The following is a 24458-nucleotide window of genomic DNA, read 5'->3' as shown; positions in this document are numbered from 1 at the left end:
GGCATATTGATATGATAATCAACTCCAGTGTTTAACCAGGAACCTGCAGGGAGAAAGGCAATCCTCGACTCCTCCAATCAATGGACACGGAGGCCGTCTTTTATTTAATAACACTGGGAAACAGGTCCTGATGGGAATTCTATGGTTTCAAAAATAATAAGCAAACAGGCAGCTTAATAAAACTCTTATACAGATATAACTCTGCTGGGGATACAAGCGGCAGCTTTATTAAGATATTTTTCAGAGATAATACCACAGCAGTAAGCTGCTGTTGATAATCAATTTTTTAAATTGAACTTAATATTCTTATGTTTTTGAAGTGGGTCCTATGATAAAAGTGCTTTTATCTTCCTCTTTAAGAGGGTTAGGGAATCAATGAAACCATTAAAATCATTTTTAAAAAAAGTCTCAATTTAGACTAATTCTAAAAGATGAGGCGTTTGTTTAAACTTTAATCGTCCTTTTTTTCAAATGAAGCGAATTCCTTTTAAAGATGGGGGTCGGGGGTCCTTTGACTCTGCTGTACCTTGGCTGGCTCTCCTGGGCCAGGTTTTCTCCTCTCTGGTAAGCATGATCCGCTATCTGTGTGGTGGATCTCTTGACGATCTGTTTCAGTTCAGGCTCCAGGCGCTCCATTATGGCTTTAGTGGTATCGGGAAGCTTCTTCAGTTTGGCAAGAGCCTGCAGAAAACCACCAAAAAAACGTTGAAGGCAAATCAATGCATAATATAATGCAACCACAAGAAACTGTTGTTCTTAAACCTCTTGACCGCTGTCACGTTTACATCATCAATGCATTTAATAGGGATTTTATGTGATAGACTGGAACTTCACAGTAGGACATAACATTAACGTTGAAGGAAAAATTGTGCAGTTTTTAAAGTGTCACACTAAAAATGTGAAAATTGAGGTGTAAACTTATATTCGGTTCCCTTTACTCTGATACCCATAAATAAGTTTCCATCAGAAGCCACGTTCTCTGTATAAACAGTGCAACAGCATCCCCACAGCATGATGATAGGACTGCCATACTTCAGGGTAACATGCAATCTTAGATTTCCTTTCATAAATTTCTTTTATTCGATCAACAGTTTTCCTATGAACAGTTTCTCCCACTTGAGCTGTGGATCTCTGCTGCTCTAGAGTGACCATCAGCCTCTTGTTTACATGTTCTTTTTTTTTTAAGATGTTGGCCTGAATAGTGCTGAATGAGACGCTCAAAGCTTGGGACATCTATTTTATATCCAAACGCCGCTTTAAATGTCCCCAAAACTTTATCCCTGCCCTGTCTGCTCATCACTCTTAACAATGATGCCTCTTAACTAATGTGGTCTAAAAAAAATAAAAAATAAATAAAGCATTACACACATGTGCAAGTAGAGCCTACGGCCCCGTGTATGGACACTATTAGTCCTCCAAACAGCTTTTCAGAACAGTTTACCATTTTCTTTTTACTCTACAATTCTGTGCTACTTTCTGTTGTCCTATCACATTAAATCCCACTGAATTACTATGAAAATAATATAGAATCATTAGAATCAGACGTTTTTTTTTAAGACATTGAATTTATAACACTGAATTTTCATCCTGTGAAATTATGTATGTGATCTTTAAAAAAAAAAAAAATGTGTCACTTTAAATCCGCCAGCAAAAAAAATTCCCCTGCAAGAATTCAACTTCAATGGGTTGACTTTCTGGTGACTCGAGCCAACGCAATAGACTAGATCGAATCGAGTGGCTTTTAGCCAATCATTTGATCACATGACACACCAGTGCATTGGGCTGTAGAGGTTAGTCTCTTAACATTTAGCTGGTGAGTGGCTAACTGTTAAGAGACCGCTGCCCGAAATACACCCAACACACTTGTGTGTCACGTGATCAAATCAGCGTAATTTCATTGGCTAAAAGCTGCTCGACTCGATCAAGTGTTGATTGCTTTGGCTGGAGTCACCAAAAGGTCTAAACATTTGCAGGCAAATTTCTGCAGCTGAATTTTTGGAGGCAAATTTTTGCAGGTAAAATTTTTTGCTGGCAAATTTAAAGTAAAAAAGAAAAAGGAAAAAAAATACATAATTGAACAGGATAAAATGCAGTGCTGTAAATTAATGAGACTATATTTCTTCCATTAATTACACTCCGGTACTAAATGTGTAATACTCTAAGACGTATAAATACATTCACGATTGGTATTTCCAGTTTGCTGTTTTTGTGTTTTTGCAGACTTGCCTCACATTTGAATATTGATTGATTGATAAAAAAAATTTTAATCAGGCATTCATACCTTGATGAGTATTCCCATGAACTCAGCACTGTTTTCCTCTGGATCCACCTCAGAGAGATCTGCATGATCCCGAATATCTTGTTGCAGCTCACGCACTAAGATAATAATTAAAGAAAACAATTGTAAATTTAAACAGATAAACAAACAATCCCTATGATGTCATTTTCACTACTACAGTTCTATTATTTCCTTTCAATATTTTAACATGCACCAACACAAATAATTACTTGTAGTATATTTTTAGTATACTTAGTTCCTTATATTTTAAGCATACACACCTGCATCCCCCCTCCCTCCCCCAAAACTCCGACACCCCCCCTCTCAGCAGCTGAGTTAGCCACATTAGCAGCTAAATTGAGAATGGCAGTATCGAGTGATGCTCTAATTTCCATTAGATGGGGCCTCCCAATTCCCCATCAAAGCACGTTAGGAGAGTTAATGTTTATAGCAAGTTAATGGACTTTGGGTGTATTTCCTCTTTTTACCCATTCCAACTACGGCTTGTGTAATAATTATGACAATTACTATGTACAAATGAGTAGCTCTAATGCTATTAGACAAAATGGAAAGCCAGGCCTCTGATGGAAGCCGGTTGCTGTGTCGTGACCGCAGTTGTTAACATGGTGGTATATAGGCACTTAACGCCCGGTGGCGGCTAATTGTCAGAGTTCAGCTTGGGTAATGTGAGGGGGGAAAAACTGTGGTTGGGCTTTTACTTTATCAAACATTAGGAGCAATTCATACGTTTGTGTGTTTACTCATTTGAGGTCATGGCCTGCGAGGCGTTTACCAATGAGCAGGAGAGGCCATGACAGAAGGTGGGAGTTAGAGATGGAAACAAGAAAAAATCATAGAAAAAAAACTGCTATTTCACTATCTATTAAAACAGAAACAATATAAGTATATAGGAATGTTTAATACTGCGCAAAAACCTGCTTGGTATCCACCGAGCTAAAACCAGTGAGTCGTTAACTTCCAATGCCAAGAGTGGGTGGTGGAAAAAAAAAAAAAAAAAAAAAAGTACCAGCCTTTATATAAAAACTCTGAAACACCCAGGGAATGCCAAGATATTGCTGGATTAACTTTTTTCATTATCTTCTTGTTTGTGTTCCTCGGTGCTTTGCCTGGAAGAAATGTGGTGCCGACTGTACGCCCCTACCAGCGCGAGAGACCTCATACATTTCTGAACACAGCCAGGGTTCTGTACTCGCAGCTTCTACCCGTTTGAGCCTAATAGACGGAGCTCTCCTGCTGTGAACGCAGAGACACTGGGTGACTAATGGTACATGTAGGGGGGGGTGGGGGGGGGGGGATGATTATATTGTTAGAAAAGGAGATGTATATTATGATCCTAGCTGAAGATGTTATGACATGTGCTGCAAAAGGAAATGTGTGTGTTTGTCTTTGTGCAAACTTTGCGTGGATGTGTTTTATGGCATTTAATATGGGGTTTGTCATGCAAATTAATGTAAGCTAGAGTTATAGCCTCATATTAAAAAAATATATATTGAAAACACAGCTGCCAGATCTACATTGTCTTTCAATTATATTAACTGTTAATATGCATCGTTAAATAGTGTTTCCCAGATGAGAGCAGGCTAAAAAGACAATCATACTGTTAAATGTTTTACTTTTCTCGGCCTGTGTATCAGACTAATATGCTCTAAGAAAACATCTACCACTGCTGGATCCAGGGGTGCTGAACTGTGAAGAATCCAAAAGCTTGCGTGGCGTTGACAGGCCGCTCACTTCCAAAACGGACATCGGAGACGTGTCTTTGGTCAAGGACCTGAGAAAAGATGAACACAGTAAATAATCTATGTTGCTTTAGGCCAAGGCTGTTGGAGAACATACTGACCCGTTTTGTCTGTTTGGCTTTAGTCGCAATAATTTCTGCCAGTAACTTTTTTTTTCCCCGTTTTGTGTACCGTCTTGAGTCGTTTGTTAGTAAGCACTCCTGGTTCAGTGTGGATCTGCGTCTCCTTAATGAACTAGGCCACTAACAGGGCGATAACTGTAATATCCCAAAAGAAGGTAAAAAACAAAGCAACTGGACTTGTTTTCCGTAGTTTCTACGGAAAACAAGTAACTGGACTTGTTTTCCGTAGTTTCTACGGAAAACAAGTAACTGGACTTGTTTTCCGTAGTTTCTACGGAAAACAAGTAACTGGACTTGTTTTCCGTAGTTTCTACGGAAAACAAGTCCAGTTACTTGTTTTCCGTAGTTTCTACGGAAAACAAGTAACTGGACTTGTTTTCCGTAGTTTCTACGGAAAACAAGTCCAGTTGCTTTGTTTTTTACCTTCTTTTGGAATGACCATGACCTGGATGACTGAGAATCTTCACCAGCAACTGTAATATCTTTGCTATTTATTCCCATAGAAAGTGTTTAGCTGTCTCTATGTCCTGCACAGAGTCAACGACACAGCAATTACTGCCGTTTGTGTAATTTATTTGTTTCTTTTTACTATAGATACTCCTGGTTTAATTCCCCCGGTGTTAAGTTGTCTCTCTTTAAGCAACAGGACTAGTGATGGAGCTATTGCTGCCTGATGACTAGATCAATTCTCTTTGTTTTCCATTCCCTAAAAAGTGCTTCTGACCCGGTAGTTCTGTGTTTAGTAGAGTCTCTTTCCTACAGAATCATTGAGGACATTGCATCAATACTGCCAATTTTTCAGGCCATTTTCCTTTCTGTATAAAGTATTCCAGGTAAAGTGCTTTTGTGTTCTTTTTTTTCCCCCCCCATTTTCTGTCTCTTTTCTGTTCTGTCAACCCCCAGCCAGCCACAGCAGATGGCCACTCAGATCAAGGCTGGTTCTCCTGGCATCTTCGTCAAGCTAAACAGGAGTGCTTCATTTTCAACATCACAACATGCCTGCTTAGGGTGAGGAATTGCTGCAATGTGAACTGCTAGATGTAATTAAATTGACCTCTTTAGACAGATTACTTTCACCAATTAGCGTTAAATTATCCCCTGATTTTGACTGCATCATACTACACTTTGGATTGAAGTAAACAACAAGGAGTTTGATCTGAAAATCTGACTTATGACTGAATGGTACGGATTTGGGATGGATTTGAATTGTTTGTGTATATGAACTGGATCTGCTGTCCTGTGAAGTGCATAGAGATGGCGTTTGTGGTGAAATGATGGCATCTAAAACAAAAACCTAATGGAACTGGGAAGGAGACTTAAAACAAAATTTGGGGGGGGGAAACAAAACCTTCCCTTGTGTAAACAGAAACAATCTCCAGTTAGAATAAAACTCCTCGCGTCTCTGCCTGGTAAGGATGGTGCTGCTTTCCAATGAGCCATTTATCAAGCTGGAGGTGGCAATCAAATCCAGGCTCTGTTAAGTTAGGCAGCATAAACACCGTGTGCCTTTTAAGTGAGTGGGCTGCATGGAGGCTGGTGTGTTGTTAGAGGCGGCCCAATACAGGAGGGCCAGGACCTGTCACTAGCTGACCCTTATTAATAAATCATTGTGTTTCACCAACCCACTGCCACTGTAATTATTGCAACCCCACAGATACACACATGTAAAAGCGCAAACAGCACTTTAAATGAATGCTTCCCATGGAACACTAAAGCAATAAATGGGTGTTCACAGCCTGTGGGGGCGCATTATGGCTAATAGGCTAGACAGCGGCGGGAAAGAAAGTTAGAAACTGGCCTTTAGATCGCAGTTAACCTCGAAGCGGCTGTCGGAACCATTTAAACAATCACTGTCAGGAACACAAGAAGGATGCTATTTCTGTCAGTATGAACGAACACGGCGGACAAAACATGAAATCATTTATGGACAGTAGGCTTCTCAGCTGTTCTTAGAACAAATACCCATTCTGGCCTAAACTAAACGCCCTATCACTGTTCTTGAGAAAAAAGTTGATTCAGGTGATTCTCTTCACAGCACAATGGTGAAAAAACGATGAAATAACATGTGGAATACACCCTGAAAGTAAAAAAAAAAAAAAAACAATAAAACAAATATTTTATTGTACTTTGTAGAGCCTCACAGAAGTATCAGTTCAGACATTTTGAAGCCAACATGAACTTTTATCAAATGACAAAATTAGACTTCAAATCATTTTAATAAAAAAAAAAAAATAGTAAGACACCATGTGTTAATATAGTGTACACTGCAAAACAGATCTAAAAATAAGTAAAATGTTCTTATAGCTAGTGTATTTGTCCTTGATTTGAGCAGGTAAATAAGATTATCTGCCAATGGAATGAGTATTTTGACCCCTAAAATAAGATAATTAGATAGACTGCACTTTAAATAAGACGATGGGGATGAGCTGTTCCTATTTTAAGTGCAAAATTCTAATTCCATTGGCAAATCAGCTTATTTACCTGCTCAAATCAAGGACAAATACGCTCATTTTAGGAACATTTTACTTATTTTTAGTTCCGTTTTTGCAGTGTAGCCGAAATCCCCCCTTACCCTGGAAGTCGAGCAGCGTTTTTGTCCTTGTTCTTGTGTCCCAGGCGACTTGTGGACTTGATGTAGAGGTGCCGGTGCAGCTCGTCAATGAGCACCAAGTGGATGTTCAGCTTCTTGTTTTTCAGCTCCAGGCGAAGATCTCCAAGCCCTTCAACCTGAAACAAGTTGCCTTCCAGGGACTCCACCGCTGTCACCTGCAAACAACAAGCCAAGAGGGTGTTATCTTTTGCTGCCCTTCATAAACTGTCTGCAAACAAAAGAAGGATTACTGAACGAGCTACAAATAACCGCCCCTCTTTATTCTTCCTGGTACCCCAAAAAAAAACTCAGGGCAACCAAATACCTTCAGTAGTCACCTTACATTAAAGTGATGGTAACTCTGGAGGAGCTGCAGAGAGCCATGGCTTGGGTGGATTTTATTACTGATGAAAAACTTGAAAATACAATCCCCACAGTGAAACATGCCATGAGGATCTTTTTCTTCAGCTGGGGCAAGAAACCTGATCAGAGCTGATGGGAAGATTAATGGAGCTAAAATACAGGGCAATCTTGGAAGAAGCCCAGCAAAAGACTTGAGAATGGAGCAGTAGTTTGTTGGCCAGCTGCACAGCAACCCTAAATATACAGGCAGAGCTTTTATAAAATGGTTTAAATCAAATTATATTCCACTGTTAAAATGGCTTAGTCAAAGTCCAAACCCTTGTCCAATTGAAAATCTGTGGAGAGATTTAAAAAAAAAAAAAAACGATGCTCACAAACTGTCTCCATCTGATCTGCCTGAGCTATTCTGCAAAGAAGAACAAGCAAAAACTTCAGTGAGCATTGGCTCAGGGGCGCTTTTTGCAAGGCACTACCGGTACATACCTAAAGTGTGTTGAGTTAAAAAAGACTTTTGTTTTACTCCAAGAATTTCAGTAATAAAGCTTATATGAACGGGGACAACCGCAGTGGCAGGCATGAGCTTATAATCATTAGAGGGGGAAAAAAAAGTTGTATGGATTAATAAGCATTATGTTTTTATTAATAGAACCGGGTTTTTCTGTATCCAGCCTCCTAATTTCCATAATATATGTGATGCATAAAAGCTCATTCCTCATCTGCTCCTAAGTCATGCCCTGCATTTTCAAGATTAATTCATTATTGTTTTTCCCTGCCCATATTTTTTTTTCTCTCCATTTACAAAGTAGCAGCAGCTATGGTGTCTTAGTTTATCAAATTCCCTGGCAATGACTAAAATGTTCCTATTTGTAACCGTGTGTTAATGAGGATCTGTGTGCGTTAAATGAACAAAGAGCCAGATGATCTAGCTGCAAAAAAAAAAAAAAAAAAAAAAAAAAAGTATATCTGCAAGGTCAGGACGGGCCAGGAGGGAACGGTTAGCAGAGCGATAGAGAAGGAGGGAGCGAGGGGAGAATATGGTGGGCAGGGGGGGCAAGGGTCAAGTGTGTGCTGATGCAAATGAGGCTCAGACTAGCAAGTGGATGAGTTAATGTGCTTCATGATCAGTCTCCTTTAGCAAAATGTAATAACTCCGTATGCCAGCAAGGCTTTGCATGTGATCTGCACGTGTGTATGTGTGTGAGTGTGTGTGTGTGTGTGTGAACCGTCCACACTTCTCAGATGTGTCTCCGTCTAATTATATGTGTGTGATTGTGTGCCAGTAAATTGCAGAGCTTGTGTGTGTGTGTGTGTGTGTGTGTGTGTGTGTGTGTGTGTGTGTGTGGAGGATGATGAGGGAAGACTGGTTAACATCATTAGGGAACAGGCCTGTCAGCATAATGAGAAATATGAACCCTCCAGTGAATTTGCAGAGAGAGAAGCGACGGTTTTTATCGCTCGCTTCTCCGCTCCGAGTGGGGCTTCACCCGAGCGCACCTGGATTTTAGCGATACAACGCGAACAAGGGCGCGAAGAGGGAAGGCTGGCTTTTTACAGACCAAACCCACGGGATGCAACGCTGCCGTTCCGGAGTACAAAGAGAGCTCCGTTTGAATTTTAATTGAAGACATGAGCCTGGCGAAAAACGCTCGTGTCAGTGAGCGTTAGCCCCACAGGTTAGGATGTTTGTACCCGGCTATTAGACTTCTACAGTACAGGAACGAGGGTAAATGCATGCATAAATGACAATTTGCTCAAATTAACCAGGTTAAAAAAACATTTGTTATTGGATTATTAACAATTGATCAATGGTCAGCTTAATGCAACTTACACTTTAAACACTACGAACCCTAACCCTCACCATCACAAGTCATGGACCTCAGTGAGCTGATGTCGAGAAAATCCATTTTCACAGAAAAGCTGTTCCAAGTTTTCAGCTCTTTATTTTGTATTTAGGAAATCACGGCTTTAAGTGACATTTGTGACAGCCGTCTCATGTCAATGCCCACTGAATTCCAACACCCTGGTTATGGTGGGCGTAACGGACAGGGAGGACATGCCCCGTCCCCCACACACACACACACACGCACACATACAGACACACACACCTTTTTCAGCCGCTTCCACTGTTTAATCCGGTATTTATATATGGTAACATGTTTTTCCGAGCCGTGTTTAAACGCACCATAAGCGAACTCCTTGGATCGCATATCACTGCAAAAATGGATCTAAAAATAAGTAAAATGTTCTTAAAGTTAGTGTATTTATCTTTGATTTGAGTAGGTAAAATGGATTATCTGCCAATGAAATTAGTAATTTGACCCCTAAAATAAGATAATTAGACATCCTGCACTTGAAATAAGATAATGGAGATAAATTGTTCCTATTTTAAGTGCAAAAATCCTATTCCATTGGCAAATAGTCTTATTTACCTGCTCAAATCAAGGACAAATACACTCATTTTAAGAACATTTTACTTATTTCTAGTTCTGTTTTTGCAGGGCAGGCGGGAGACGAGACGGTGTGTGTTTCAGGATGTTCAGCAAAGGCAGAAAACTTTGAAAAAAATGTTTTGCCAAATAAACTGTATAAGTTGAGCAATGCTGTTGCAGATAATGTTAGCTGAGTCATGACTCGTTAATTCAGGCCAGTATATCATGTTAAGCTACGGTTAACAACAATCCTATTGTTACCTCTGTGTTGCATGCCTTGCTATATGGTTCATGGTGAGAATAAACACATTTCTGGGTAGAAATTGCGCTCACTGTGGCTTTCCACGGATTTAAAATAAACCTTTATTGGTACAACAGAAAGAGCAGAGTCAGGGAGAGCAGAAGCCAGCAGCAGTGGACAATGACGCTGAGTCTTCACAGGTAAGGAGTGGTTACACCTTGCTGACTACAATACATCTATCTGCAAGGAGAAGCCAAGCAGGTATCAGGAGAGGGTTTTCACTCAGATTTCAGAGTGACTCTCATTCACACTCTAAAATATTTGAATGTGCGTTGTAAAGCGTAGCCCAGGGAGAAGGCCATGAGTCATGACGAAAATGTGGATTTGTTTAGTGTTGGGTCACTTCCCATGTTCATGTTCATACAATACCGACACTAAGAAATATATTGTATTATTTTAGACACAGTGTCAACATTTCTTGTAAGAACGGGGTTTGTCTGATTAACTGCAAACTGAAATTCCTCCTTAAATCAGGACAAAAGCAATAAGTAGGCAAGGATTCAGCCCTCGTTTAGTGTGTCTTATGGACCAGCGTTAAAAATGCTGCCTTAGATAGAAGGTTAACTTTTTAACCACTTATTCATTTATAAACTAAATTAGACTGCACTGTGTTATAACTTAGATCACGCTGGATTGTGTGCAGATTGAATTGACGGTCAATACATAACTGGGCTGGATTGAAATTAATTGGATGGATTTTGTTTTATCTAGACCGAATTGGATATGAACTAGACCCGTTTGTATTGAAAACTTTCTTTCTTTCTTTCTTTCTTTCTTTCTTTCTTTCTAGTAAATTATTCAACATTAAACACAGGAAACAGTAAAAAAAAAAAAAACAACGATAAACAAACAAACCCACAATTTACCAAAAAAAGGAATAGGCTAAAGCAAAGCTTATTCTTGCCTACCCTGTTTTATACTTACGACCTTTACAACCTACCAGGTTCATTACAGTACACATATAAATATTCAAATCTACATAACATAGGATTTCATCATTTTACATTTTAAAGCCCTTTTAAAATTCACCAAGAAAGGACATAACTTTGAATCGTCATTCAATTCATTCCACAGTTTCACAACAAAAACTGAAACACATCTAGACTTTATCTTGCTCTTCTCTTTTGCATATTCAAATATAAACAAACCTCGCAAAATATATTTATTCTCTCTTAACTTAAATAATTTCTGAATACCCGAAGGAAGACTTTTGTTCACTGCTTTATACATTATTTCCAGTATTTTTATATAAACAATGTCTTTGAATTTTAATGTGTTGCTTTGAACGAAGAGTTTATCAGTTGGTTCACAGTATCCCACCTTATTAATAAGCCTTTTTTTGCAACTTAACTTATCAATAATTGTTTTATTTGCATTTCCCCATACTTCTGAACAATAAGACAAATAAGGCATGACCAAAGAGGGATATATAATATGCAGGCCTTTGATATTTATTATCTCTTTTATTTTAAACAATATTCCAATAGTTTTTGCAACTTTGTTTCGAATATATTCTATGTGAAACTGGGTTGAGGTGACATTTGCTGTGACTTGGATCTACATTAATAAACTGAACTGAAAGAAAAATTGATGCTAAATGAAGTGAATATGACTTACTGAACATTTCTGAACGGACCTAGGAATCCAAACGGACTATATGTAGAGGTGAAATATGACGATGTAGGCATGAACTTTAAAAAGCAATGATGGGGTTTTAACACATGTTTGCAACATCTGTGCTTTTATTTATCTCAAAGGCTCAGTTACAACAGCCTGTCATTATTAAATCAAGAAAATATACGTTAGGTGCATCAGAATCACTAATCAAATAACTATAGATTTATATTATAGGAAACATTACAAACATCAACATACTTTAGCTTGAGTGGCAGTCAGTTTTAGAGAGAAAGAGAGAGCGGAGTAGGGAGGCGGAGCCCAGACCTTTTACGTCTGACGCCCTTCCTCGTGTAACCCGGATTCGAGTTCTACACTAACAGCATGTTCAGATATAAAAACGAACAAAAATGTTTGTTTAAAGGGCCTAAGAGCACTTTCTATACGCCACTGAAAAGGCTGCCTGCTCATAAAGCAAAGCGCATTTAAAGTTTGCACGACAAAGGTAATGCAGCCAACTGACTTTGAACTTTTTACAACCTTTTAAAAACGCGCCGTGCCGACCGAGCACAGGTTGAATGGAGTTCCATTTTCCTCCACCCCCACAAAGAGGATTTTTCACGGCCTTGTGGTCGCGCCGCCGTTTCTCTTTTTTCCCCTCCTCCTCCTCCTCCTCCACAGATAACCCCCATTCTAGCAAACTAATTATTAGCCGGTTCCGGAGGAGAAAGATGTGTGGGAGTGACATTGGACGGGGAAAGAGGAAAGGGAAGGCGACAGACAGATCACCAGAGCCTGGTCGTTTAGTCGTCAATGCCAACCTTCACCCACCCTGCTGAGGATACCGCAAAACACATCAGACGTACAGCGCAGCGGCCGCGCAGCACTTAGATGATGCGACTTGCACCCACTGGACCATTCAAGGCCAGAAACGGTTTCTTTACAGCAGTGAAAGGAGCAAAGAAATCAATCTCTGGAAGCAGCAGTTTGTAAACTTGTGTTTATGTGCACGCTCCGCGACTCTAAAAGGCAAGCCCATCAGCGGTGCCACGCGTGTCAAACGGTAAAGGTAAAATACATTTAAAATGTCAAAAAAGTTCCACTTTCTCAACTCTTTACTCACCAGCATTTCAGTGGCAAGAAGGTAGTGCTTGCTGGCCATATAGGTCTCCAGGCACTGAGGAACCTGTTTGATGCTTTCGATTTCGTCCAGCAGCTCCAGGACATGCTTATGCTCGATGCCTTCTATCCACAGCTTCCTCAGCTCGTCCCTCTTGCAGTGCAGGAGCATTTTGCAAGACAAAAGGTTCTCCTTCACCTGCAGAACCCAAGGAGAAAAAGTAATAGGTAACAATTCTGTAAGGTAACAAGGTTAAAAGTAAGTGAGGGCATTGTTGTGAATAAAAAGAAAGAAAAATGCTACTTAGGTTTCAGGCTACTTTTTCCACACCTGTTGTCAAGCTGATTATGTTTTTAGGGGGAACATTTTTTTATTGTTATAATATCAGACTGTTTGCTACAGTAAAGTAACCACAGAAAGATTTGATTCATCACATATGACTTCAATTTAGACAGTGCATATTTTTCTTATCATTACTGTTTGTTCGCATACAGAAGAAGGAAAACCATATTGCCAATGCCAATTGTTGTAATTTAGGATTAGCATATTTACAGTAATAAAAGTCTGTGGACATCAATAGTAACAACAGCCTGAACTGCCAGCAGAAAAGCTTCGGACAATGTCTGCAGAAGAAGAAAACAAAAGCACAAAGACCATGGAGGGCATCAAGTCACTTTCTGAATGGATAGTTGCATCATATAAATATTCTAAGACGGGTTGCCAGGTCTCACTAAATGTCTTGCAAGAACCCACAATAGGGTATGTAAAGTTAAAAGTTTTAACTTTTTGTTCTCTGTCATTTTTTTTCTTCATAGTAGGTACACCTGGTCTGGCGTTCTGTAAACTGTGACATCATCCAGGGAAGACAGATCACCCGCTATTACCATCTAATGTAGAACAGATTACTGGATCAATGTGTGCTTCTGTGCTTGTTTGTCTGTCTTGTTGTGTCTCTGCTCTGTCTTCTCTAACCCCCAGTCGGTCGAGGCAGATGACCGTTCATACTGAGCCCGGTTCTGCTGGAGGTTTTTCCTTCCTGTTAATGGGGAGGTTTTCTTTCCACTGTCGCTTCATGCTTGCTCAGTATGAGGGATTGCTGCAAAGCCATGGACAATGCAGAAGGCTGTACCTGTGGCTCTACGCTCTTTCAGGAGGAGTGAATGCTGCTTGTCAAAACTTCTCACAATCTGCTGGGTTTCCTTAGATAGGAATTTTTTTTTTACCAATCTGTATAATCTGACCCAATCTGTATAATCTGATTGAATTTGACTTTGGAAAGTGTCTTGAGATGACATATTTCATGAATTGGCGCTATATAAATGAAATTCTATTGAATTAAACTTCTTCAAGGTTGATGTGAGTCATAACTTTCCTAAGTAGCTGTCATGTGAAGGAGGTCGAGTATGTTTCCATTGGAATAGAATGAGATGTCTGGGGGGAAAAAGGGTTGTTAAGGTAAGTACGTGGCACAACAGGAGCTTAGATCATTTAAATTGAGGCTGAATCAGATAAATGTAGACAGCCCCACAAATTCACACCTGAATGTTCAGATTTCATCTAAACAAAAACACCTAAGGTCTATTGTTTTAGTAAAAGCACAAATCCATTAAGATAGCTGCATTATCGGGATACGGACCATGTTGTGAAGCCATTTGGGACCATAAAGCTCTTGAAGTTAATTAGAAAATAAAGAATTCTGACGTTCAAACGTTATAATATAGGGAAGATTTCAACCCACACAGTAGAACACCTGATCCGCAGACCTTCATTAAACACATTTCACTTCTTAAAGAGCAACGTCATAGTGAAACACACGGCTTATATTCTCTTGCTATTACCAATGGGACATTTTACAATAGTTACACAGAAGTGCGCAATTAGCTTAAAAAACAGTGGAAAAAAACACACTACACAGAAAACACAGATAGCTACCGCACCATACAACCCTAAATCGTGATAATTTATTAATGAGAATTGCAGCATGTGATTTATTCAAACTCTGAACCATCGAAGACAGAATATACTTCAAGGTGTGCACAGCATTTCTGCTCTTCTTACCTGTTTAATCTTATTGCGGGAGCTGGTGATGCGCTCCGTGATGCTCTGGTAGGTGCGGATGGCAGTGGTGAGTTCTGCGTAATGCTGAACTATCAGTTTATCTAAATCCCTGTCGCATATTTCAAAGGCGTCTTCCAGGCGACCCTTCTCCGTCTCCCTGTCCTGCACGTCATCGCTGCTGGACAGAGTCCTGAAATAACATGCAGAGGGAGGCAACGTGATGAGAAGTTGCACCATCCACTTTATTCTGGTACCCACTAATAAAATCCAATTCAACCAACTGGCTTCAATTAGTATGAGAAGATAATGATACTTGATGAAGACTAAGAAATGCATCATTTATTTATGCCATTGTTGAGAGAATGCCAAAACAAAGGACACACCGAGGAGCTCTGGTGCATGGGCGGTTCTAGACAGGGACCAACAGGGGCCTGTGCCCCTCTAGAACTGGTCCTGGCACCTGTACTGAGAACATAATGTTAAATCACTGGAAACCAGAACTGATTGAGCCTTTGGACCAACTTCCTTTTATTACCTCTACAGTTTTACGTCAAAAGATGCATAGCCACGTTATTTGACTTCTTTATTTTTTTATTTATACGTCAGTAGCTCACTGTGGTTGCATAAAAATGTTTTTATGAAAGATTATCACATCCTGCTGGTGTATTAGTTGTTATTTTGCCATTTTACACTTTGTTTTTGCTCAGTTTGTTAGTGCATAAAGTATTTAGTTTATATGTTTAACAACAGAGGAGGTACAACACTGCACATGTGCACCAGGGGATTAAAACAAGGAAGTTGCTAACAGCTATTAGCATCTCCCAGCGAAACAATGAAGAAAGGTCCAAGATTCAGTGAAAAATATGCAAAAATACATACAATAATAATAATAATAATAATTAAAACCGCAAGCGGTGATGAGCGGCCCTCGCAGCAAAGCGCCGCTCCGGCCTTGGCCACCGCTGGGATTTGCGCACCGCCGGCCGCCCGCCACCGCAGATGCTGTCACGCATTTTGCCCGCCCGTCCACTGGGCGATTTACACGAACGTGTTCGGCAGCGCTCCCCCACGACTCACAAAAAATCTGGTGCAGATTCACCACAACGGACCGGTATAGCGCCCGCTTCACAGCAGACGCCGCACCAATCCGCCTGTCGATCTCCCGCTCCATCTTCCCCTCATTCGTGAACAAGACCCCAAGATACTTGAACTTCTCCACTAGAAGCTGGACTTTCCTTTTTTAAAAAGCTTATAGTTAGAGTGGCTCATGTTACCCTGAGCTACCTCTATAGTTATGCTGCTATAGGTTTAGGCTACTGCAGGACATCAGGGTCTATTGTTCTTCAATTTTGAATGACTGTTGTAATTTCAGCTTTTAACTTTTTGATTTTTCTTTTTTCTTCATAGTAGGCACACCTGGTCTGGCGTTCTGTTAGCTGTGGCTTCATCCAGGGAAGACAGATCACCCGCTACTACCATCTAATGTAGAACTTCTGTGCTTTTTTTGTCTCTCTTGTTGTGTCTCTGCTCTGTCTTCTGTAACCCCCAGTCTGTCGAGGCAGATGACCGTTCATACTGAGCCCGGTTCTGCTGGAGGTTTTTCCTTCCCGTAAATGGGGAGTTTTTTTTCCTGCTGTCGCTTCATGCTTGCTCAGTAGGTAGGATTGCTGCAAAGCCATGGAAACTGCAGACGACTCTCCCTGTGGCTCTACGCTTCTTCAAGAGAGAATGCTACTTGTCAAGACTTTGATGCAATGAACTGGTTCCCTTATATAGGAATTTTTGTGTATAATCTGACCCAATCTGTATAATCTGATTGATTTTGACGTTGTAAAGTGCCTTGAGATGACATATTTCATGAATTGTCGCTATATAAATAACATTGAATTGCATCATCTCTTCAGACCAAATAAACTATCACATTTTTTGAGACAGTTATCTCATTTTAAAGATATAATCATCTAACAGTATTACTCTTAGCAAGTTAAAGCTCCATAATAATTTTAGACCAGGTTTTAGTTCCACTCTTTTATTATGCACATCTAGGCTACCTATAAATATAAAGTATGGTATGCCAAAAAACATTTTCAACAAAAGGCAATTTTAGTAATGGCCTTGCGATTTTATATCTAAGCATTAAAAATGATAATATTTCACCAATTTTCACAGCAAGATGGAAATAACAACTATCCAACATTTTAAGATTTTGTAAAAACTTTTTTCCTTTTTTACCTACCTTTTGAAATTAATACTTGTTTCTACTTCTCCAAAATTAAACTTCAAGAAAACTATTGTGCTGTCCTGGGGCCATATGCAGCTAGACAGCTAGGACAAAAGTTCCCCACAAAAGCTTCCTTTTCTTGCATTCTCTGAATAACCTTTGTTCCCAAATCTGGCTTTAAACATTCTTTTTGTAAAAAGACGAATATTTTTCCAAGGCAGAAGCGTGTAGAACAAATTCAACTTCAACATTAGCAGTTTCCCTAGCTTCATCGCTGAAAAGCAGCTTTTAACCGGAGCAAAATACGTCAAAGATCTTTTTTTAAGGTGAGAGCACTCACTATCTCACGTAATTCACATAGAGATCTAACAAAGTTGTGATGTCTCACTCTGATTAAATATGAACCCAAAACTTTTCTAACTGTTTTTGCCTTGGATTTCCTCTGACTAAGAATTATTATCTTATTTATGTAATGTATTCACGACATGAATTGCCTGTAAAAGCCATGGACAATAAAACATGACACTTCCTGTTGTCAGGGGGCGTGGCCTAAGTGATGTCATCATTTGACCATTGGATATTGTAGAAGACCCGATGATGATCAATCACAGAAAGTTTGGTGCCTCTGTGTGTTTCTGTGTAGGATATATAGCAGTTTTTCCTGTTGTCAGGGGGCGTGGCCTAAGTGATGTCATCATTTGTCCATTGGATATTGTAGAAGACCCGATGATGATCAATCACAGAAAGTTTGGTGCCTCTGTGTGTTTCTGTGTAGGAGATATAACAGTTTTTCCTGTTGTCAGGGGGCGTGGCCTAAGTGATGTCATCATTTGACTATTGGATATTGTAGAAGACCCGATGATGATCAATCACAGAAAGTTTGGTGCCTCTGTGTGTTTCTGTGTAGGAGATAAAACAGTTTTTCCTGTTGTCAGGGGGCGTGGCCTAAGTGATGTCATCATTTGACCATTGGATACTGTAGAAGACCCGATGATGATCAATCACAGAAAGTTTGGTGCCTCTGTGTGTTTCTGTGTAGGAGATATAGCAGTTTTTTCCTGTTGTCAGGGGGCGTGGCCTAAGTGATGTCATCATTTGACTATTGGATATTGTAGAAGACCCGATGATGATCAATCACAGAAAGTTTGGTGCCTCTGTGTGTTTCTGTGTAGGAGATATAACAGTTTTTCCTATTGTCAGGGGGCGTGGCCTAAGTGATGTCATCATTTGACCATTGGATATTGTAGAAGACCCGATGATGATCAATCACAGAAAGTTTGGTGCCTCTGTGTGTTTCTGTGTAGGAGATAAAACAGTTTTATTTTTTGTGGCGAATAGGTGAACTTTGACCCCTGCTAACGCCCCTTCAAAATGCTCAAAAACTCACCGTTTTGATAACGTTTAATTGGCCATGCCTTATGATCAGACTGACCGAGTTTCAAGCCGCTCGCTCGAAATCCCTAGGAGGAGTTAGATCAAATACCAATGCTGTAAACGTCAAAAATGGTGTCAAAATCAGACATTCAGTCTAAAATGGCCGACTTCCTGTGATACTTGTACTATGACATTAATTGTAAATTCTGAGCGTCTTGGTGAGCTCTACAACTGTACCAAATCTCGTGTCTCTACGATGAAGTAAGTGAATAGCAAAGGGTCCTTTGAAAATTGCTAGGTGGCGCCGTTGAGGCATTAGATCACGCCCACCAAAGTTTGTTATGGATTCCTGTTGGGGGCTAGATAAGGATGCATCCAAGTGAGTTTTAAGCAGCTCGGCCCAAAAATGTGGAATTCAGAGCCAAACGTATGGCAGCGGCGTTTGAGGTGACTTCACCACGCCGCCACGCTCCCCTGCTCCATCGAATCCACTTGGGGCTGGAATCCACAACACAACAACATGTCTTCTGTCTCTGGACACAGTTTCATATTGATTAGTTCAGAGGGGTAACATAGCGACCGTTTACAGCAAAACATGACACTTCCTGTTGTCAGGGGGCGTGGCCTAAGCATAGTCATCATTTGACCATTGGATATTGTAGAAGACCCGATGATGATCAATCACAGAAAGTTTGGTGCCTCTGTGTGTTTCTGTGTAGGAGATATAACAGTTTTATGTTTTGTGGCGAGTAGGTGAACTTTGACCCCTGCTAACGCCCCTTCAACATGCTCAAAAACTCACCGTTTTGATAACTTTTAATTGGCCATGCCTTATGATCAGACTGACCGAGTTTCAAGCCGCTCGCTCGAAATCCCTAGGAGGAGTTCGATCAAGTACCAATGCTGTAAACGTCAAAATTGAGGTCAAAATCAGACCTTCAATCTAAAATGGCCGACTTCCTGTGATATTTTCACTATGACATTAATTGTAAATTCTGAGCGTCTTGGTGAGCTCTACCACTGTACCAAATTTCATGTCTCTACGATGAAGTAAGTGAATAGCAAAGGGTCTTTTGAAAATTGCTAGGTGGCGCCGTTGAGGCATTTTTGTTTTGATTTTTGTGACGACCTTAAAATACAAAATTTTTAAACAGTCTTCTTGCATCCGCCAAGTTTGGTGAGTTTTTGAGTATGATAAAGCCCCCAAAAAGGCCCCTCTTTGGGGTGGCAGATTAATAATAATTAAACAACACAGATACAATAGGCCAATTAATACTTGTTTCTACTTCTCCAAAATTAAACTTCAAGAAAACTATTGTGCTGTCCTGGGGCCATATGCAGCTAGACAGCTAGGACAAAAGTTCCCCACAAAAGCTTCCTTTTCTTGCATTCTCTGAATAACCTTTGTTCCCAAATCTGGCTTTAAACATTCTTTTTGTAAAAAGACGAATATTTTTCCAAGGCAGAAGCGTGTAGAACAAATTCAACTTCAACATTAGCAGTTTCCCTAGCTTCATCGCTGAAAAGCAGCTTTTAACCGGAGCAAAATACGTCAAAGATCTTTTTTTAAGGTGAGAGCACTCACTATCTCACGTAATTCACATAGAGATCTAACAAAGTTGTGATGTCTCACTCTGATTAAATATGAACCCAAAACTTTTCTAACTGTTTTTGCCTTGGATTTCCTCTGACTAAGAATTATTATCTTATTTATGTAATGTATTCACGACATGAATTGCCTGTAAAAGCCATGGACAATAAAACATGACACTTCCTGTTGTCAGGGGGCGTGGCCTAAGTGATGTCATCATTTGACCATTGGATATTGTAGAAGACCCGATGATGATCAATCACAGAAAGTTTGGTGCCTCTGTGTGTTTCTGTGTAGGATATATAGCAGTTTTTCCTGTTGTCAGGGGGCGTGGCCTAAGTGATGTCATCATTTGTCCATTGGATATTGTAGAAGACCCGATGATGATCAATCACAGAAAGTTTGGTGCCTCTGTGTGTTTCTGTGTAGGAGATATAACAGTTTTTCCTGTTGTCAGGGGGCGTGGCCTAAGTGATGTCATCATTTGACTATTGGATATTGTAGAAGACCCGATGATGATCAATCACAGAAAGTTTGGTGCCTCTGTGTGTTTCTGTGTAGGAGATAAAACAGTTTTTCCTGTTGTCAGGGGGCGTGGCCTAAGTGATGTCATCATTTGACCATTGGATACTGTAGAAGACCCGATGATGATCAATCACAGAAAGTTTGGTGCCTCTGTGTGTTTCTGTGTAGGAGATATAGCAGTTTTTCCTGTTGTCAGGGGGCGTGGCCTAAGTGATGTCATCATTTGACTATTGGATATTGTAGAAGACCCGATGATGATCAATCACAGAAAGTTTGGTGCCTCTGTGTGTTTCTGTGTAGGAGATATAACAGTTTTTCCTATTGTCAGGGGGCGTGGCCTAAGTGATGTCATCATTTGACCATTGGATATTGTAGAAGACCCGATGATGATCAATCACAGAAAGTTTGGTGCCTCTGTGTGTTTCTGTGTAGGAGATAAAACAGTTTTATTTTTTGTGGCGAATAGGTGAACTTTGACCCCTGCTAACGCCCCTTCAAAATGCTCAAAAACTCACCGTTTTGATAACGTTTAATTGGCCATGCCTTATGATCAGACTGACCGAGTTTCAAGCCGCTCGCTCGAAATCCCTAGGAGGAGTTAGATCAAATACCAATGCTGTAAACGTCAAAAATGGTGTCAAAATCAGACATTCAGTCTAAAATGGCCGACTTCCTGTGATACTTGTACTATGACATTAATTGTAAATTCTGAGCGTCTTGGTGAGCTCTACAACTGTACCAAATCTCGTGTCTCTACGATGAAGTAAGTGAATAGCAAAGGGTCCTTTGAAAATTGCTAGGTGGCGCCGTTGAAGCATTAGATCACGCCCACCAAAGTTTGTTATGGATTCCTGTTGGGGGCTAGATAAGGATGCATCCAAGTGAGTTTTAAGCAGCTCGGCCCAAAAATGTGGAATTCAGAGCCAAACGTATGGCAGCGGCGTTTGAGGTGACTTCACCACGCCGCCACGCTCCCCTGCTCCATCGAATCCACTTGGGGCTGGAATCCACAACACAACAACATGTCTTCTGTCTCTGGACACAGTTTCATATTGATTAGTTCAGAGGGGTAACATAGCGACCGTTTACAGCAAAACATGACACTTCCTGTTGTCAGGGGGCGTGGCCTAAGCATAGTCATCATTTGACCATTGGATATTGTAGAAGACCCGATGATGATCAATCACAGAAAGTTTGGTGCCTCTGTGTGTTTCTGTGTAGGAGATATAACAGTTTTATGTTTTGTGGCGAGTAGGTGAACTTTGACCCCTGCTAACGCCCCTTCAACATGCTCAAAAACTCACCGTTTTGATAACTTTTAATTGGCTATGCCTTATGATCAGACTGACCGAGTTTCAAGCCGCTCGCTCGAAATCCCTAGGAGGAGTTCGATCAAGTACCAATGCTGTAAACGTCAAAATTGAGGTCAAAATCAGACCTTCAATCTAAAATGGCCGACTTCCTGTGATATTTTCACTATGACATTAATTGTAAATTCTGAGCGTCTTGGTGAGCTCTACCACTGTACCAAATTTCATGTCTCTACGATGAAGTAAGTGAATAGCAAAGGGTCTTTTGAAAATTGCTAGGTGGCGCCGTTGAGGCATTTTTGTTTTGATTTTTGTGACGACCTTAAAATACAAAATTTTTAAACAGTCTTCTTGCATCCGCCAAGTTTGGTGAGTTTTTGAGTATGATAAAGCCCCCAAAAAGGCCCCTCTTTGGGGTGGCAGATTAATAATAATTAAACAACACAGATACAATAGGCCTTCGCAGCGCTTCGCTGCTCGGGCCTAATAATTAAACAACACAGATACAATAGGCCTTCGCAGCGCTTAGCTGCTCGGGCCTAATAATAATAATAATAATAATAATTAAAACCGCAAGCGGTGATGAGCGGCCCTCGCAGCAAAGCGCCGCTCCGGCCTTGGCCACCGCTGGGATTTGCGCACCGCCGGCCGCCCGCCACCGCAGATGCTGTCACGCATTTTGCCCGCCCGTCCACTGGGCGATTTACACGAACGTGTTCGGCAGCGCTCCCCCACGACTCACAAAAAATCTGGTGCAGATTCACCACAACGGACCGGTATAGCGCCCGCTTCACAGCAGACGCCGCACCAATCCGCCTGTCGATCTCCCGCTCCATCTTCCCCTCATTCGTGAACAAGACCCCAAGATACTTGAACTTCTCCACTAGAAGCTGGCCCTTGGGACTTTCCTTTTTTAAAAAGCTTATAGTTAGAGTGGCTCATGTTACCCTGAGCTACCTCTATAGTTATGCTGCTATAGGTTTAGGCTACTGCAGGACATCAGGGTCTATTGTTCTTCAATTTTGAATGACCCGCTACTACCATCTAATGTAGAACTTCTGTGCTTTTTTGTCTGTCTTGTTGTGTCTCTGCTCTGTCTTCTGTAACCCCCAGTCTGTCGAGGCAGATGACCGTTCATACTGAGCCCGGTTCTGCTCGAGGTTTTTCCTTCCCGTTAATGGGGAGTTTTTTTTCCTGCTGTCGCTTCATGCTTGCTCTGTAGGTAGGATTGCTGCAAAGCCATGGACAATGCAGACGACTCTCCCTGTGGCTCTACGCTTCTTCAAGAGAGAATGCTACTTGTCAAGACTTTGATGCAATGAACTGGTTCCCTTATATAGGAATTTTTTGACCAATGTGTATAATCTGACCCAATCTGTACAATCTGATTGATTTTGACGTTGTAAAGTGCCTTGAGATGACATATTTCATGAATTGTCGCTATATAAATAACATTGAATTGCATCATCTCTTCAGACCAAATAAACTATCACATTTTTTGAGACAGTTATCTCATTTTAAAGATATAATCATCTAACGGTATTACTCTTAGCAAGTTAAAGCTCCATAATAATTTTAGACCAGGTTTTAGTTCCACTCTTTTATTATGCACATCTAGGCTACCTATAAATATAAAGTATGGCATGCCAAAAAACATTTTCAACAAAAGGCAATTTTAGTAATGGCCTTGCGATTTTATATCTAAGCATTAAAAATGATAATATTTCACCAATTTTCACAGCAAGATGGAAATAACGACTATCCAACATTTTAAGATTTTGTAAAAACTTTTTTCCTTTTTTACCTACCTTTTGAAATTAATACTTGTTTCTACTTCTCCAAAATTAAACTTCAAGAAAACTATTGTGCTGTCCTGGGGCCATATGCAGCTAGACAGCTAGGACAAAAGTTCCCCACAAAAGCTTCCTTTTCTTGCATTCTCTGAATAACCTTTGTTCCCAAATCTGGCTTTAAACATTCTTTTTGTAAAAAGACGAATATTTTTCCAAGGCAGAAGCGTGTAGAACAAATTCAACTTCAACATTAGCAGTTTCCCTAGCTTCATCGCTGAAAAGCAGCTTTTAACCGGAGCAAAATACGTCAAAGATCTTTTTTTAAGGTGAGAGCACTCACTATCTCACGTAATTCACATAGAGATCTAACAAAGTTGTGATGTCTCACTCTGATTAAATATGAACTCAAAACTTTTCTAACTGTTTTTGCCTTGGATTTCCTCTGACTAAGAATTATTATCTTATTTATGTAATGTATTCACGACATGAATTCCTTGCTGTCTTAACAAAAGGCAGAACAACTATAATGTTACTTTCTATAATTATTACAGGCTCTGCTGAGATGTCAAATTCTGGAGAATGCTTAGACACCCTGACACACAAATATGGATTAACTTCATTTCATGTGCACTCGTGAACTTGTTTTAGTTGATTTAGTTTTCTTGATGTACTGTAGAGCGTGATGAGGTCTGTTGTGGTATTGTGTGCACTGGATTGAGGGGACAGTTGGTGTTGTCTGTCAAACCCAATCTTCTTAAGCTGCAAATTCAGTAAAGTTACCATATATATATATATATATATATATATATATATATAAAACGGTTGCAGTTACAGCTCAAACGTCGTAACAACACTTCTAAATCTGAGTCTGACGCACAATTTCAAATACAAACACAAAGCAGTTTGATTTTTGTCCGATGACGAGCGAGCGAGCGAGCGAGCGAGAGAGAGAGAACTGGTAAAGCAGCACATAGTAACAATAAAGATGAGCGCCATAAAGATGTTATTA

General features: G+C 40.2%; 1 protein-coding gene across 1 annotated transcript in view; it reads right to left on the bottom strand.

The window, feature by feature from the left end:
• Positions 1-24458, bottom strand: part of exoc4 (exocyst complex component 4) — a gene marked incomplete at its 3' end in the record, with an annotated part of 134430 nt that overhangs the window by 105925 nt on the left and 4047 nt on the right. The window contains 6 exon segments of the mRNA XM_036149141.1: positions 527-681; positions 2282-2376; positions 3961-4070; positions 6733-6926; positions 12581-12775; positions 14636-14825. Of these exon segments, the coding sequence (XP_036005034.1) occupies positions 527-681; positions 2282-2376; positions 3961-4070; positions 6733-6926; positions 12581-12775; positions 14636-14825 (939 nt within the window).

This window comes from Fundulus heteroclitus, chromosome 17 (assembly GCF_011125445.2).
Source record: "Fundulus heteroclitus isolate FHET01 chromosome 17, MU-UCD_Fhet_4.1, whole genome shotgun sequence".
NCBI classification, from domain to species: Eukaryota; Metazoa; Chordata; class Actinopteri; order Cyprinodontiformes; family Fundulidae; genus Fundulus; species Fundulus heteroclitus.
The sequence above is the reverse complement of the archived record's forward strand: the minus strand, read 5'-3'. Positions and strand labels throughout refer to the sequence as shown.